This window comes from Heloderma suspectum, chromosome 2 (genome assembly GCF_057233095.1).
Source record: "Heloderma suspectum isolate Gila_16-S chromosome 2, 16-S_ref, whole genome shotgun sequence".
NCBI lineage: Eukaryota > Metazoa > Chordata > Lepidosauria > Squamata > Helodermatidae > Heloderma > Heloderma suspectum.
This window is the reverse complement of record NC_139459.1, coordinates 54,332,142-54,348,795: the sequence shown is the minus strand read 5'-3', so window position 1 is coordinate 54,348,795 and position 16,654 is coordinate 54,332,142. Positions and strand designations below refer to the sequence as shown.

The following is a 16,654-nucleotide window of genomic DNA, read 5'->3' as shown; positions in this document are numbered from 1 at the left end:
TAGATAAATCTATTCCTCCCATAGGGCTTTTTCAGATAAATGGTAATCACATTGCCAATCATGACTTGGAGGAGGAGGTGCAGGGAATGCTAATCAAATTTGCAGATGACACAAAATTGGGTGGGATAGCTAATACCATGGAAAACAGAAACAAAATTCAAAGAGATCTGGATAGACTGGAGCACTGGGCAGAAAACAGCAGAATGAAATTTAATAGGGATAAATGCCAAGCTCTGCACCTAGGAAAAAGAAACCAAAGGCACAGTTACAAGATGGGGGATATGAGGCTCAACAATGCTACAAGCGAGAAGGACCTTGGAATAGTTGTAGATCACAAGCTGAATATGAGCCAACAATGCAATGTGGCTGCAAAAAAAGTCAAATGCTATTTGAGGCTGCATTAATAGAAGCAAAGCTTCCAAATCCTGGGAAGTACTAGTCCCCCTCTACTCAGCACTGGTTAGGCCTCATCTGGAGTACTGTGTCCAGTTCGGGGCACTGCACCTTAACAAGGATGCAGACAAGCTGGAGAGGGTTCAGAGGAGGGCAACAAAGATGATCAGGGGACTGGAAACAAAGCCCTATGAGGAGAGACTGAAAGAACTGGGCATGTTTAGCCTTGAGAAGAGAAGACTGAGGGGAAATATGATAGTGTTCTTCAAGGACTTGAAAGGTTGTCACAGAGAGGAAGGCCAGGATCTCTTCTCCATTATCCCAGAGTGCAGGACACGGAATAATGGGCTCAAGTTACAGGAAGCCAGATTCCGGCTGAACATCAGGAAAAACGTCCTGACTCTTACAGCAATACGATAATGGAGCCAATTACCTAGGGCAGTAGTGGGCTCTCCCATGCTGGAGGCATTCAAGATGAGGCTGGACAGCCATCTGTCAGGGATGCTCTGACTTGGATTCCTGCATTGAGCCGGGGGTTGGACTCGATTGTCTTGTAGGCCCCTTCCAACCCTACTATTCTATGATTGTATGATTCTATATATTGGGAACCAATATCATTAAAAATGTTAATGAAACATCATTAATCATATACATATGAATGAGAACTGTTTAATCATAAAAAGAAGAGGCTGTGGACTATTTAGGGCTTAAAGGGCAGAGATTTTCCTGCCCACAGTTCACCTAGCAAACTGGCTCACGGGCTGCTACTGCCCATCACTTCCTGCCCACTCCCAGCACTGGGCTGCCTCCTAAAATAAGGGATTGCATGTAAAGACCATTCTGGAGCATTGAACAGCAGCTGCCAGCACAAATCTCTAATTCAGAGGACAAGATTTTTGTTGGGGGTTTGAAAAATTTCCACAGTGTTGTATGAGTGTCACAGATGAACCACACGTCATACATTTCTTCTTGGTTCTGAAATAGATACCTTTTATTATTAAACTCTAGTAATAATAGTAATGTGACAAATTCCCCATGAGGAGTTGCTTGCTCTTCTGCATATGTTCTGTTGTACTCTCTTTTGTTATTTCTCTGAAAATTCGTTTTTAGCAATGTTGAATTCTGAATAAATGTTGTTGTTGTTGTTTATTCGGTCAGTCACTTCCGTCTCTTCATGATCTCATGGACCAGCCCAAGCCAGAGCTTCCTGTCAGCTGTTGCCACCCCCAGCTCCCCCAAGGTCGAGTCTGTCACCTCCAGAATATCATCCTTCCACCTTGCCGTTGGTCGGTCCCTCTTCCTTTTGCCTTCCACTTTCCCTAGCATCAGCATCTTCTCCATGGTACCCTGTCTTCTCATGATGTGGCCAAAGTACTTCAGTTTTGCCTTTAATATCATTCCCTCAAGTAAGCAGTCTGGCTTTACTTCCTGGAGTATGGACTGGTTTGATCTTCTTGCAGTCCAAGGCGCTCTCAGAATTTTCCTCCAGCACCACAGTTCAAAAGCATCTATCTTCCTTCGCTCAGCCTTCCTTATGGTCCAGCTCTCGCAGCCATAGGTTACTACGGGGAATACCATTGCTTGAACTATGCAGACCTTTGTTGTCAGTGTGATGTCTCTGCTCTTCACTATTTTATCAAGATTTGTCATTGCTGTCCTCCCAAGAAGTAAACGTCTTCTGATTTCCTGGCTGCAGTCAGCATCTGCAGTAATCTTTGCGCCTAGAAAGACAAAGTCTGTCACTGCCTCCACGTTTTCTCCCTCTATTTGCCAGTTATCCATCAAGCTGGTTGCCATAATCTTGCTTTTTTTGAGGTTGAACTGCAACCCAGCTTTTACACTTTCTTCTTTCACCTTCGTCATAAGGTTTCTCAGCTCCTCCTCACTTTCAGCCATCAAAGTAGTATCATCTGCATATCGGAGATTGTTAACGTTTCTCCCAGCGATTTTAACTCCAGCCTTGGCTTCATCAAGCCCGGCACGTCGCATGATGTGTTCTGTGTACAGGTTGAATAGGTAGGGTGAGAGTATACAACCCTGCCGTACTCCTTTCCCAGTCTTAAACCAGTCCGTTGTTCCATGGTCTGTTCTTACCGTTGCTACTTGGTCGTTATATAGATTCCTCAGGAGGCAGACAAGATGACTTGGTATCCCCATACCACCAAGAACTTGCCACAATTTGTGATGATCCACACAGTTAAAGACTTTAGAATAGTCAATAAAACAGAAATAGATGTTTTTCTGAAACTCCCTGGCTTTCTCCATTATCCAGCGGATATTGGCAATTTGGTCTCTAGTTCCTCTGCCTTTTCGAAACCCAGCTTGTACATCTGGCAAGTCTCGTTCCATGAATGGCTGGAGTCTACTTTGCAAGATCTTGAGCATTACCTTACTGGCATGTGAAATAAGCGCCACTGTTCGATAGTTTGAACATTCTTTGGTGCTTCCCTTTTTTGGTATGGGGATATAAGTTGATCTTTTCCAATCTGTTGGCCATTCTTGTGTTTTCCAAATTTGCTGGCATATGGCATGCATCACCTTGACAGCATCATCTTGCAAGATTTTAAACAGTTCAGCTGGGATACCGTCATCTCCTGCTGCCTTGTTATTAGCAATGCTTCTTAAGGCCCATTCAACCTCACTCTTCAGGATGTCTGGCTCTAGCTCACTGACCACACCGTCAAATCTATCCCTGATATTATTATCCTTCCTATACAGATCTTCCGTATATTCTTGCCACCTTTTCTTGATCTCTTCTGCTTCTGTTAGGTCCCTGCCATCTTTGTTTTTGATCATACCCATTTTTGCCTGGAATTTACCTCCGATGTTTCCAATTTTCTGGAAGAGGTCTCTTGTCCTTCCTATTCTATTATCTTCTTCCGCTTCCGCGCATTGCTTGTTTAAAAATAATGCCTTATCTCTTCTGGCTAACCTCTGGAAGTTTGCATTTAATTGGGCATATCACCCCTGATCACTGTTGCCTTTTGCTTTCCTTCTTTCTTGGGCTGCTTCCAGTGTCTCAGCAGACAGCCATCTTGCCTTCTTGGTTTTCTTTTTCTTTGGGACGTTTTTTGTTGCCGCCTCCTGAACAATGTTGCAAACTTCTGTCCATAGTTCTTCCAGGACCCTATCTACTAAATCTAGTCCCTTAAATGTATTCTTCACCTCCACTGCATATTCATGAGGAATATTTGTGAGCTCATATCTAACTGATCTGTGGGTCTTCCCTATTCTCTTTAGTCTGATTCTAAATTGTGCAATAAGAAGTTCGTGATCTGAACTACAATCAGCTCCAGGTCTTGTTTTTACCGACTGCATAGATGTCTGCCACCTTTGGCTACAAAGGATGTAGTCAATCTGATTTTGGTGTCGACCGTCTGGTGAAGTCCATGTATAAAGTCGTCCCTTAGGTTGTTGGAAGAGAGTGTTTGTTATGCACAGTGAGTTGTCTTGGCAAAATTCTATCAGCCTATGTCCTGCTTCATTTTGTTCTCCCAGACCATGCTCGCCTGTAATTCCAGGTGTCGTTTGACTACCCACCTTAGCATTCCAGTCTCCTGTAATGCAAATAACGTCTTTGTTTGGCGTACTATCCAGTAGGTGCTGCAGATCCTCATAGAACTGATCTACTTCTGCTTCTTCAGCATCTGTGGTTGGGGCATATATTTGGATCACTGTGATGTTAAATGGCTTACCCTGAATTCGAATTGAGATCATTCTGTCATTTTTTGGATTGTATCCAAGCACTGCTTTAGCCACTTTATTATTAATTATGAAGGCTACTCCACTTTGTCTGTGGTCCTCTTGTCCACAGGAGTAGATCTGGTGGTCATTTGATGTGAAGTGGCCCATTCCAGTCCATTTCAGTTCATTGACACCCAAAATGTCTATCCCTAATCTTGACATCTCCCCAATAACCACATCCAATTTGCCCTGGCTCACAGATCTTATATTCCAGGTTCCTATGGTGTGTTGATCTTTAGAACATCGGATTCGTCATTCACCACCAGCACCATCGGCTGCTAGCCGTCCTTTCGGCTTTGAGCTAGCTGCATCATCACATCTGGGGCTAGTTGAACTTATCCTCTGTTCCTCCCCAGTAGCATTTTGACCATCTTCCGACCTGGAAGATGGTCAAAATATCACCTTCCAATGGTATGCCGACATATCTCTGATTGTACTGATCCATTAAGTTTTCATGGCAAGAATACTAGGGTGGGTTGCCGTTTCCTTCCCCAGGGATCGTATTTAGTCTGTCCTCTCTGCCATGACCTTCCCGTCTTGGGTGTCCCTTCACGGTTTAGCTCATGACGTCACGGAGGTGCTCAAGCTCCAGCACCATGACAAGGTAACCAACTCCTTTGCTGGAGTCTGAATAAATGCCCTTCAGGTAAAGAGTCAACAGTCCTTTTATAAGGAAGACAAAATTATAAACTTGTTGTGAACCACCCAGAGAGCTTCAGCTATGGGGTGGTATAGAAATGAAATAAATACATAAAATAAACTTTGTGGACTATGAAAAAATGTGAAAATGAAATGCATAGTTCTTGTAACTTTAAATAAATCAGTCTTCAGTGTTCTTTATAAATAAATTACATTGTAGGAATTTTTTAACTTATTCATAACAAAATGAGATTTTAAGTGGACAAATCATTATTTTTTTAAAAAAATTACTATTGCATTCCAAGGAATGAAGATTAGTTCTTTAGTGTGGAGAATAATTTATAACCAAGTTTGAAGAGCTCACTTTAGATGTTTTCAAGCATGTAATCACTTTTTAAATACTAGTTGTTGTTCAGTCGTTCAGTCATGTCCAACTCTTCGTGACCCCATGGACCATAGCACGCCAGGCCTTGCTGTCCTGAGCTCTCTCCCGGAGTGTGCTCAAGTCCATATTCATTGCATCGGTGATGCTATCTAGCCATCTCATCCTCTGCCATCCCCTTCTCCTTTTGCCTTCAATCTTTCCCAGCATCAGGGTCTTTTCCAGGGAGTTTTCGCATTAGGTGGCCAAAATATTTGAGCTTCAGCTTCAGTATCTGTCCTTCCAATGAGCACTCAGGGTTGATTTCCTTTAGGATGGACTGATTGGACCTCCTTGCAGTCCAGGGGACTCGTAAGAGTCTTCTCCAGCACCACAATTTTGAAAGCATCAATTCTTCGGCACTCAGCCTTCGCTATAGTCCAGCTCTCACAGCCATACATTGCTACTGGGAAAACCATAGCTTTGATTATACAAACCTTTGTCAGCAAGGTGATGTCTCTGCTTCTTACTATTCTGACTAGGTTTGCCATAGCTTTCCTCCCAAGGAGCAAGCGTCTTTTAATTTCATGGCTACAGTTACCATCTGCAGTGATCTTGGAGCCCAAGAAAATAAAATCTGTCTCTGCTTCCATTTTTTCCCCTTCTATATGCCAAGAAGTGATGGGGCCAGATGCCATGATTTTAGTTTTTTAATGTTGAGCGTCAAAGCAGCTTTTGCACATTCCACTTTCACCCTCAACAAGAGGCTCTTTAGATCCTCTTCACTTTCTGCCATTAGGGTGGTATCGTCTGCATATCTGAGGTTGTTGATAATTCTCCCGGCAATCTTAATTCCAACCTGTGATTCATCCAACCCAGCGTTTCTCCTGATGTACTCTGCATATAAGTTAAATAAGCAGGGTGACAATATGCAGCCTTGTCATACTCCTTTCCTAATTTTGAACCAATTGGTTGTTCCATGTCCAGTTCTTACTGTTGCTTCTTGACTCTCGTACAGTTTTCTCAGGAGACAGGTAATGTGGTCTGGTACTCCCATCTCTTTAAAAATTTGCCACAGTTTGTTGTGATCCACACAATCAAAGGCTTTAGCATAAGGCAATGAAGCAGAAATAGATGTTTTTCTGGAATTCTCTTGCTTTCTGATGATCCAGCGAATGTTGGCGATTTGATCTCTAGTTCCTCTCCCTCTTCGGAACCCAGCCTGTATTTCTGGTAGTTCTCGATTCATATACTGCTGAAGCCTAGCTTGTAGGATTTTGAGCATAACCTTGCTGGCATGTGAAATGAGCGCAATTGTGTGGTAGTTTGAACACTCCTTGGCAATGCCCTTCTTTGGAATTGGAATGTAAACTGACCTTTTCCAGTCTTGTGGCCACTGTTGAGTGTTCCGCATTTGTTGGCATATTGAGTGCAACACTTTAACAGCATCATCTTTTAGTATCTTTAATAGCTCAGCTGGAATACTGTCATCTCCGCTAGCTTTGTTGTTAGTCATGCTTCCTAAGGACCACGTGACTTCACTCTCGAGGATGTCCGGCTCAAGTTCAGTGACCGCACTATCATGGCTACCAGGGACATTAAGATCTTTCCTGTATAGTTCTTCTGTGTATTCTTTCCACCTCTTCTTAATCTCATCTGCTTCTGTTAGGTCCCTGCCTTCTTTGTCCTTTATCATGCCCATCTTTGCACAAAACGTTCCCTTGATATCTCCAATTTTCTTGAAGAGATCTCTAGTCTTTCCCATTCTATTGTTTTCTTCGATTTCTTTGCATTGTTCATTTAAGAAGGCCTTCTTGTCTCTCCTTGCTATTGTCTGGAAATCTGCATTCAGTTGGGTATACCTTCCCCTTTCTGCCTTGCTTTTCACTTCCCTTCTTCCCTCAGCTACTTGTAAAGCCTCATCAGACAGCCACTTGGCTTTCTTGGCTTTCTTTTTCTTTGGGATGGATTTAGTTGCTGCCTCCTGAACAATGTTATGGACCTCCGTCCATAGTTCCTCAGGCACTCTGTCTATCAGGTCTAATCTCTTAAATCTATTCCTCACTTCCACTGTATATTCATAAGGGATATGATTTAGGTCATACCTGAATGGTTTAGTGGTTTTCTCTACGTTCTTCAATTTAAGCCAAAATTTTGCAGCAAGAAGCTCATGATCTGAGCCACAGTCAGCTCCAGGTCTCGTTTTTACTGACTGTATAGAGCTTCTCCATCTTTGGCTGAAAAGGACATAATCAATCTGATTTCGATATTGACCATCTGGTGATGTCCATGTGTAGAGTTGCCTCTTGTGCTGTTGGAAAAGAGTGTTTGCTATGATCAGCGTGTTCTCTTGGCAAAACTCTATTAGCCTTTGTCCTGCTTCATTTTGTACACCAAGGCCATGCTTGCCTGTTATCCCGGTGATTTCTTGACTTCCTACTTTAGCATTCCAATCCCCTATGATGAAGAGGACATCTTTTTTTGGTGTTAGTTCTAGAAGGTGTTGTAGGTCTTCATAGAACCAATCAACCTCAGCTTCTTCAGCATCAGTGATTGGGGCATAGACTTGAATTACTGTGATGTGGAATGGTTTGCCTTGGATTCGTACTGAGATCATTCTATCGTTTTTGAGATTGTACCCCAGTACTGCTTTTCCCACCCTTTTGTTGACTATGAGTGCTATTCCATTTCTTCTATGGGATTCTTGCCCACAGTAGTAGCTATGATGGTCACCTGAATTAAATTCGCCCATGCTTGTCCATTGCAGTTTGCTGATTCCCAAGATGTCGATGTTCAATCTTGCCATCTCATGTTTGACCACCTCCAGCTTACCTTGATTCATTGATCTGACATTCCAGGTTCCTCAACAATATTGTTCTTTACAGCATCGGACTTTCTTTTCACCACTAGACACATGCACAAGTGAGTGTCCTTTCGGCTTTGGCCCAGCCGCTTCACTGTTTCTGGCGCTACTTGGAAATTTCCTCTGCTCTTCCCCAGTAGTATATTGGACACCTTCCGACCTGAGGGGCTCATCTTCCTGCGTCATATCTTTTAGCCTTGTGATACATTCCATGGGTTTTTCTTGACAAGAATACTGGAGTGGGTTGCCATTTCCTTCTCCAGTGGACCACATTTTGTCAGAACTCTCCGCCATGACCTGTCTATCTTGGGTGGCCCTGCACGGCATAGCTTATGGCTTCACTGAGTTATGCAAGCCCCTTTGCCACAACAAGGCAGTGATCCATTTCCTAAAAAAAATTGCCCATACTTTTGTGCAAGTTAGTGGCCAGTATCCAGTTGTGAATGGGTAAAGTGATGGTCTATGAACACATTCACAAAAAAAATTGGCAACCATTTATAGTTTATTTGCATGCAAATAATACCTGAAGCTGGGAACGGTACAATAGTTGGGGGGTTTGGGGGGGGCAAATTGGTGGCCCATGGGAAACCCACAAGCAGAAAATGAGTGCAACAGCACCGTCCCACCCATGGTCCCCAGCAACTGGTGTACATAGGCACACTGCCTCTGATAATGTAAGTATCATATAGCCATCAGGACTAGTAACTGTTGAGTCTACAGCTACTGCTCCCAAATTTAGCAATACATCTTAAAGATATATCACCATAGAAGTGGTTTCCAGATAACAAATATGCAATAGAGGATGTGGATTGTACTCATTTCTCTTAGTGGGAATTTTGGTGTCAATGGAAAAGCTCATTTGTTTGACATTGTTACCTCTTAATAACACAAGTCTGATTTGCGCGTTCAGGATCTGTGTAGAATCAACACATGATGAGAAGGAGCGCTTTAGCCCTGCCACCTTCCTTGCACATTTCCATCACCCTGTACTCATGTAGGGTAACAGTCTGAAGAGGAGAGCCTCCTGTATCTGTGGACTGGAAAATCAGGGATCTTAATCAGGTAGAGAGCATCCACAGTTATAGGAGCCTCTCCTCTTTAGACCATTGGTCTACATGAGTCCAAGGTGATGGAAATGTGTGAGGAGGGGGCAGGACCAGAGTGCTCCTTCTCTTCATGTGTTGATTCTACAGAGATCTTGAATGCCTGAATAGGTCTAAATTCAAGCTATGTATTGATAACAATTAATAACAGCAAAGTAGGAAGTGGTGATGAGATGTTGTGTGATGGGGATCATGGTGGTGATAAAATCCCTCCTTCACAGCCTTTTCATGTTACCCAGGGAGTATTTCAGGGAGGGCATAGCCATCTGATCCCTTTGTAAATAGTGATGCTCATTAATGGATTAGTATTTTCATCCTTGGAACAGGTTTATCTTCACAGCATATACACCCCTTGGAGTCTGAGTGAAATGGAGCTAGTGGGGCATATATGCTTGTTTGTTTTGCATTCAAATCTCTGATCTGTCATTTTCTTTTTTTATTATCTTTCAGGGCCCTGCATTCCGAATCCCTGCCATAATGGTGGAATATGTGAAATTAGTGAAGCATATAGAGGAGACACATTCATAGGCTATGTCTGTAAATGTCCAGAGGGATTTAATGGGATCCACTGCCAGCACAGTAAGTTTCAATGTTGTTCTTTTCTCTCCTGACCTACACCTGCAGCTGCTGTCCTCCACAGAGTTATGCTGCTAAACTTGTATTGACTTCCTGACTGGAAATTCCAGGCTATTTTGTTTCAGTTCTGCAAATACCTTGGACAGGGCTGGTTCCAGGTTTGATGAGCCCTTGGACAAAGTGAGGTCTGGTGGGCCCTGTCCTCTGTTGGTGGGGACCCCTTGGGCTTACCTGGAGTGGGCAAAATCAGTGCTCTGGAAACCACTACAAGCAGAACTGTGTGGCAGAACCTAGCTGCCATTTAAATTTCTCAGAATGCCTCAGAGTAATGCCTTGTCAGGGGAATTGTGGGAAATTGATATGGCTGGGTGGTAACTTCTTTTTTTAATGGGAGGCCTAGAGCAAGCATCTGCAGCTGCCCCAAAATGCAAATGGCTGATCCTGGCCCTGATCTTGGGGCAGTTCAGAATTGTATATGGGTACTGCTCAGATCTGAGGCAGTGGTAAAGGGAAACCCCTAAAGATTTTCTTTTCTCATTTTCTTTGTGATTTGTGGTGTTGCAAAAGTGCAGTTAGAAAAACTTATGAATTCTTTATTTTAATTCATAGAGTAAAGATTAGCTGAATTCTTTCTTCCATGTTTAGGGGTATGAGAAAATGGAATGCGGCCCAATTTGCTGTAGGGCTCAAGGCTTCGTCTTGAGCTTGTCGGCAGTTCATTTGGTTAACGACAGCTGAAGATGAAAAGGGTTGTTAAAAAGCAGATATTTATGCTAATAGGTTTCCTATATCTTCTTTTTCAGCTCATTTTAATACTAGGCCAAGACAGGTGCTCTTAGTTATGTTATTTAATTCAATGGGAAGTCTTTCCTGAGGGTTTTATTAATGGATGCACTGGATTTAAAAGTGATGGCTTTCCACCATTCAGGCTGAAAGCACAGGATTAATTCTCCCTAAAATTTGTTATAACCAGTTGGGAAAACATTTATTAAATTATGAATTAGGCTCTCTCCCCCTCCCCCACTTTCTCTTATTACTTTGAAATTAAACAAGTGAAGAGTTTCTTCACAAAATTCATGTTTTCTCCATGCTGGCAATGTCAATTTCTCTCTACCATGTGCTGCAATAGAAAAAATATAATGTCTTAGCTAGAGCTGTGTACAAATGGCCTCTCAAAGTTCTCCAGCCTATTTGTAGGCAGAGAAATCGGGGGACAATTTCACCAAATTCCTCCTAGGGGAGGAGAAATTCTCCAAGAGTTTCTCACAGATAGGGCTTACTATGGCAGAGGTTGTAGCACAGCTTCTTTCATTTTTCCTAAGGGTTTTTAGTTTATTGCACTGCTTCTCTAAGTGGCAACAGCATCAACTGTGTTGAGGCTTCCACTTTTCTGAGGCAGAGTTTTGAATTTCTTTTGGTGGTATTTTGGAGCTTTCCTAATCACTGTGAGGTGGCTGAGGGTGCTGTATGCGTTTTCTCTCTCTTTTGCACATCACTCCATTGCTCTGCAGCCTCCCAGGCCACTTTCCATTCCTGAACTGAAAAAGCCCCATGGGAGGAATTGCCTCATGATGGCTTTAACTGAAGTGTGGGAAGCCGAGGAAGCTACAGGCTGCCACAGAGATTATTGTACAATGACAGGCAGGACACTTGCGCACACTCCTCAGCCACCTCACAAGTAAGGTAAGCCCAAGAACACCAAATCCAACCACGAAAATTTATCTGGAATTTCTCCTCCTTTGAATTTCTTTTCGAAAGCAATTCATTTTCTATGAAATTGAATGAGAATGATTGAAAAAAGTGTGGGAGAAGTTTTCGGCACAGCACTAGTCTTAGTCATTTGTGGTAGCCCACTGTGCATTAAGCTTTCCACACAAATAGTGATATTCATGGAAATGGTGGAGACTGCAGCTGGAGCAGAAATTGGAGAGTCTCTTGCATGAACAGAAGTTCATTCAGCACACTCCATGGGACTTACTTTTAAGTAGACATATATAGGATTGTGCTGTCAAGAAACTTTCAGAATTCTGTCCCTTTTCATTTTGCTCCTATATTGAAAAAGGATAGGATCTAGAAAGCTTCTTGAGAGCATTCTATGCACCTATGTTTGTGGTTTTCCAATTCCTACTTCAGCTACAGTCCCTCATAGTCAGGGAACAATTGTATACAAAAGGTGCCCTACCTTGACTTCTTAATTTAAACAAGAAACCTATAGGAAGGATGTTGTTGCAGCACTGGGAATACAGGCCCTGGGAATATAGCCTATCTAGCTGCAGCCTCAGGGTAGCCGTTTTCACCACCAATTAGGGATGGACAAGTCTGTCAATCTCAGTCTTGCTGAGATTGTCTGGTTTTGAGATCAAGCTTGTTCTGACCTGTCTCTGCAGCAGCTTGCAATTTAAAAAAAAAAAATCAAAACCAGTATGGAAATTCATATGCGTTGTTTGTATTGTACACATTAATGTATGCATTAATGTACACATTTTTGTGTGTATTTTAAAACGTATGCATTATTGGACATATGCACCAATTGACTAATGTGTGTTCATGCACATTTTGGAAATGTAAGTATTTTTCCTTTTGCATTTTGTGGAACACATTTGTTTTGTTTTGCATAACACATCACAAGCTATATGGATTTCCAATTGCAATTTGCATTTGGGTCAGCAAGGTGTGAATTAAACAAATCCATTAAAGAAAAAGCCAACTGAGCAAATTGTCCACATATCCCTCTGTCTTAATTTGGGGGGTCCTGATCCTGTCAACTCCAAGTCTAACCAGATTCGTGGGTTCCCAAAGTGAGACAAAGTCACAAATGGATCAGTTTAAAAGTTTATTGAGGTGATAACACAATTTATTACAGAGGTGATAAATGTAGGCAGAAAGAACGTGCAAAGAAAGCTCACATCTCTTCAGTTGACAAAGCAGACCTTCGCCACAGCTGATTGTATCCTGGGATCCCCACAACATATGAGATGTTCCCCTAGGACCAGCAAGTGTTCTCCATTCTGGTAGCACACATATTCCCCCTTGGAGCAAGACCAAAGAGCAAAACCAACCTGCTGGATTTTATAGGTGTCTCTCTCTACTTCAGGAGCTGACAAGCTGGCATGCACACACCTCTCCCCGTTCAGGAGAAGCAGGGCTCTCCTTCCCACAGGAAGGAAAACTTGTCTTGTCCCACAGGATAAGATCATACGGCTGGCCAAAACAGCTTCAAGTCAAAGCTGTACTTCTCTAGCCTGTGTGAGTGGCCTTCCTAAGTAAACTATAAAGCTGCCAGTTATAGAGGCCTACTTGGTTAGTAAATCTGCCCACTGTGTTAGACTATGCAGGTCTCTATACATTACAAAACAGCATATAGGACCCTGTATCAGCTCAAACCTGACTCCTTATTTTCATTTTGAGGATTTGTGCACTACTTTTTTCCAATAGCAAATATCCTGCAGCAATATATTTTCTCCCACTGTTGACTGGTACTTAAAAAACTGATACTGAAAGAGGAATTGCTGCAGAACACTAATTCTGTGCATGTGAAGTGTAATCTGAACTCAGTCTTCTGCAGTATTATGCCAATCGTGTGTGGGAGTGGTTATGTAATCACTTTTGCAAATGAAGGGTTCCAACATACATGGCTTTGACTAATAGAGTGACTATACTTTGACTGGATGCCACTACTCTCTGTTAGATACCTACAGAACATTTCATTTATAAAAGTGATGTACATGATTTATGCGAAGTGAACATGACCACAGCGACTTGAACATCCCAATTCCAACATCGGAGTAAAGTGTACATTGTTCCCACTGATGGTCCACACTGTCAGCATGAGCCAAGCTTTCATGATGATCATGCTCAAGGAGCTTTCAGCAATTCTGAATTGCTACACTCAGTAATACACAGGTGAAGACAAAGTTGTGGCTGCCATACCTTCTCAGGGAATAATTTTGGAAATAACCAATTACTTTATGATGGCTGCCTCAAACTACCTTCTGAGCACTTGTGCTATACTTTATGGGTAATATAAGTTCAGCTCAGTTCTGTCAACAATGTCTGCTGGTGCCTGTACTTTCCCCAAGAAAGATCTTGCTTTTTTCTCTGTTTCTAAAGAGACATTGTCAAAGTGGTTCCAGAGCCCTCACTGCAGAGAATTACATGTGAGCTCCACTACTCCTGAAAAAGGGGTGACTATAACTTTTCCACAGCTTGTATGTGATACGCCTATGCAGAAGAGAAGGAGAACTATTTGGAGCTCGTGATGCTACACTTCACCATCTATTTGAAAATTGTGAGAAATCAGACTAGAAGTATATGTGAACCATGGTTGTATATCTTGGCACAATTCCAGGTTTCACCCCAAAACTGGGTGTGATTTTGCCCCCTTCTAAGGACTAAAATAGACATTACTTTAAAGGTGTAGCTACTTTACTCTCTCTCTCTCTCTCTCTCCCTCTCTCTCTCTCTCTCCCTCTCACTCTCTCCAGTAAATATATAGAGAATATACAGAAAGAATAGGCACAGGAGTCCTGGTCTGGATTGGGACCCTAGTGTGTGTGTGTGGGGGGGGGGTATGGAAGGTTAACCTTCTGCCCCTCGTGGGTCCAAATTGGATCATCCCCCCTCCCGCAAGAATTTCCAGTGCAAAATAATGATCCATTTGCTTTGAACTATGGTCTGTTTTGGTCCTGAAACAGGGGTGGCCATTTATGACTGGGGGAGGTGAACTCGTTTTGTTCAGCTTTATGGAGGTGCTTACTGTAGCAGCAGAGCAGAAGCAGCTTCTTGAAAGAAAGAAAGAAAGAAAGAAAGAAAGAAAGAAAGAAAGAAAGAAATCTGTCACCTGTGAAGGAAGGAGTGGGCTTTACTCTTCTTCCCTCCCTACATCCTCACCCATAGTTCAAAGTTAAAACAATGGCAGCTGGAGCAAGATCTGTGCCACCATGGTTTCCTACTGCCAACATACATGTCTCTTCAACTTCTGATGATTTCTCCCACCGCACATTGTCCAGGATGGCCCTTGATGCAGAGGCATTCTAGGGAATGCAGGACCCTGTAGTAGGCAGGAGAGAATGGGAAACTTTCCTTTTGTAGATTTCCTGATACTAATTTATCTTGAGAGCCAATACATTGTATGCTACCTCAGAGTTCTGTAAGAAGGCAGGGAAGAAATACTATAAATAAATATATGTAGGAGGTGCATGTGCTGGGCAGTAAAGTAGATAGAACAACATGGAAGAGTTGGATGCAATGTGTGCAAATTCCTTTATAATTTTAAAAAATATTTTTGAGCATCTGGAGAATGTGAATATTTGAAACTTTAGAAGCAGCTGTATGTGGCCATTAGGACCAGGTGAATTACTGTGAGCTCTTCTTCAGAATGATCTGTAAATGAAACTTTTCTTTTTTAAAGTGGAAACAAAACTGTTAATTTCCTGACCCAATCTGTGGAAGTGACACCGCCACCCGCACAAGGCTCCCAGCCCCAAAGCACCCTCCCCACCCTTCATTTACTTGCCTGCAAGTGGTTACAACTCCACAAATGTTGTAGAATTTCCTTTCCAATTTTTTAAAATCCCCAAAATGATTTTTCAATTTCTAAACGTATTGCCATGTCCTCCTATGCATGTAGATAGAGTGCTATACAACTGTAAGCAAACTCTTTTTAGTTAACATTTTTTCCCAACCTCAGATTATATTTGTAATTTTTGATCTGGCCTCATTTTAGAAAGCTGAACATATGAATACTATGTGTAGACTAAAATGCATCTACTGACTATAGTATAGTTGATGGAACCCATTCACAAAAGTGTTAGTTGTTTTAATCAATTTTTTGGTTAACAAATTTATACAAGATTTGAAAAACTTAGATTATTTCCTTCCTGCTTCCCTGTCTGAGCTTTCAGTTGCAGACTCACTAGAATTCAGGTATGTGCTCTGTCAGAACTTGTCCAGAGTACAGAAACTAAGCGATCTCATTCTAAGGCATGCAATGTCTTCAGGAATTCAGATTTCTCAGTATCCAGCCTGTCATCAAGTTTTATCTCCAAAGTGTTACATCAAACAACTCTGACAATGCCATGCCAATGAATCTCAACCCGATCTTTCTGTGATTCTCTAACCTTTTGGTCATGTAGTGGATCATGTATACAATTAATATGTAAATTGCAAAGCACATCACTATTAGTTTTTTTACTGGTTTCATGTGCCAAGCTTGACAGCTGTGCCTTGTTATTAATTTTTCAATATGCCTCAAAAGCTTCTGATGTTTCAGTAGCGATACCAATGGGCACATATTGTGTGCGACTTATGAGGGCTCATAAGTTGAGCTGCAATTAGTGTGGGCAGGAAAGAAATCCAATATGTCTCAAATGCAGTTGCTAATAACACAACATAATTTAGCATTGAGCTCTGTGACACAGTATGCAGGGGAGATGCCAGGCTGATCATTACTACCATTACCAGACCTTATGTAACAGATGTATTGTTTCTACACACTCCCTGGAGTGTGAAAGGATTCATGGGTTTTCAAATCAAGGCTGATTAACCACCTCATTAAATGCTATGTTGCACCTTTGCATTTCTCACCAAATTTTATTTCTCATATTTTATACCCCACCCTTCTTCCAAAGAGCTCAAGGTGACATATATGGGATTATCTCATTGTATATGCACAGCTTGTAAGGCAGGGGTACAGAACCTCAGGCCTGGCTGCCAAATCTGGCCCGCCTGTATCCCAATCCAGCTCTGCAGGTTTTCCCAGGCCCCATCCACTTCCCCCAACCATCAGTTATTTGGTGGTTTCCTACAGAGCTGTGCACAAATGGCCTCTTGAAATTCTCCACCTTACTTGTAGGCTGAGAAATTTGGGAGACAATTGGGAGGAGAAATTCTCAACAATTTCTTCCCAGGCAGGGCTCCCCATTGGCATGGCTTGTAGCAGAGCTGCTTTCTGTTTTGGAAAGGGTTTGGTTTTTT

General features: G+C 42.3%; 1 protein-coding gene across 2 annotated transcripts in view; it reads left to right on the top strand.

Annotated features, from left to right (window-relative positions):
• EDIL3 (EGF like and discoidin domains 3) overlaps positions 1-16,654 on the top strand; it is a 424,305-nt gene that overhangs the window by 224,721 nt on the left and 182,930 nt on the right. For both annotated transcript variants that reach the window (XM_084832084.1, XM_084832085.1), the window contains one exon: positions 9,554-9,682. In XM_084832084.1, coding sequence (XP_084688210.1) covers positions 9,554-9,682 — 129 coding nt within the window. The remainder of the gene's footprint in view (positions 1-9,553; positions 9,683-16,654) is intronic.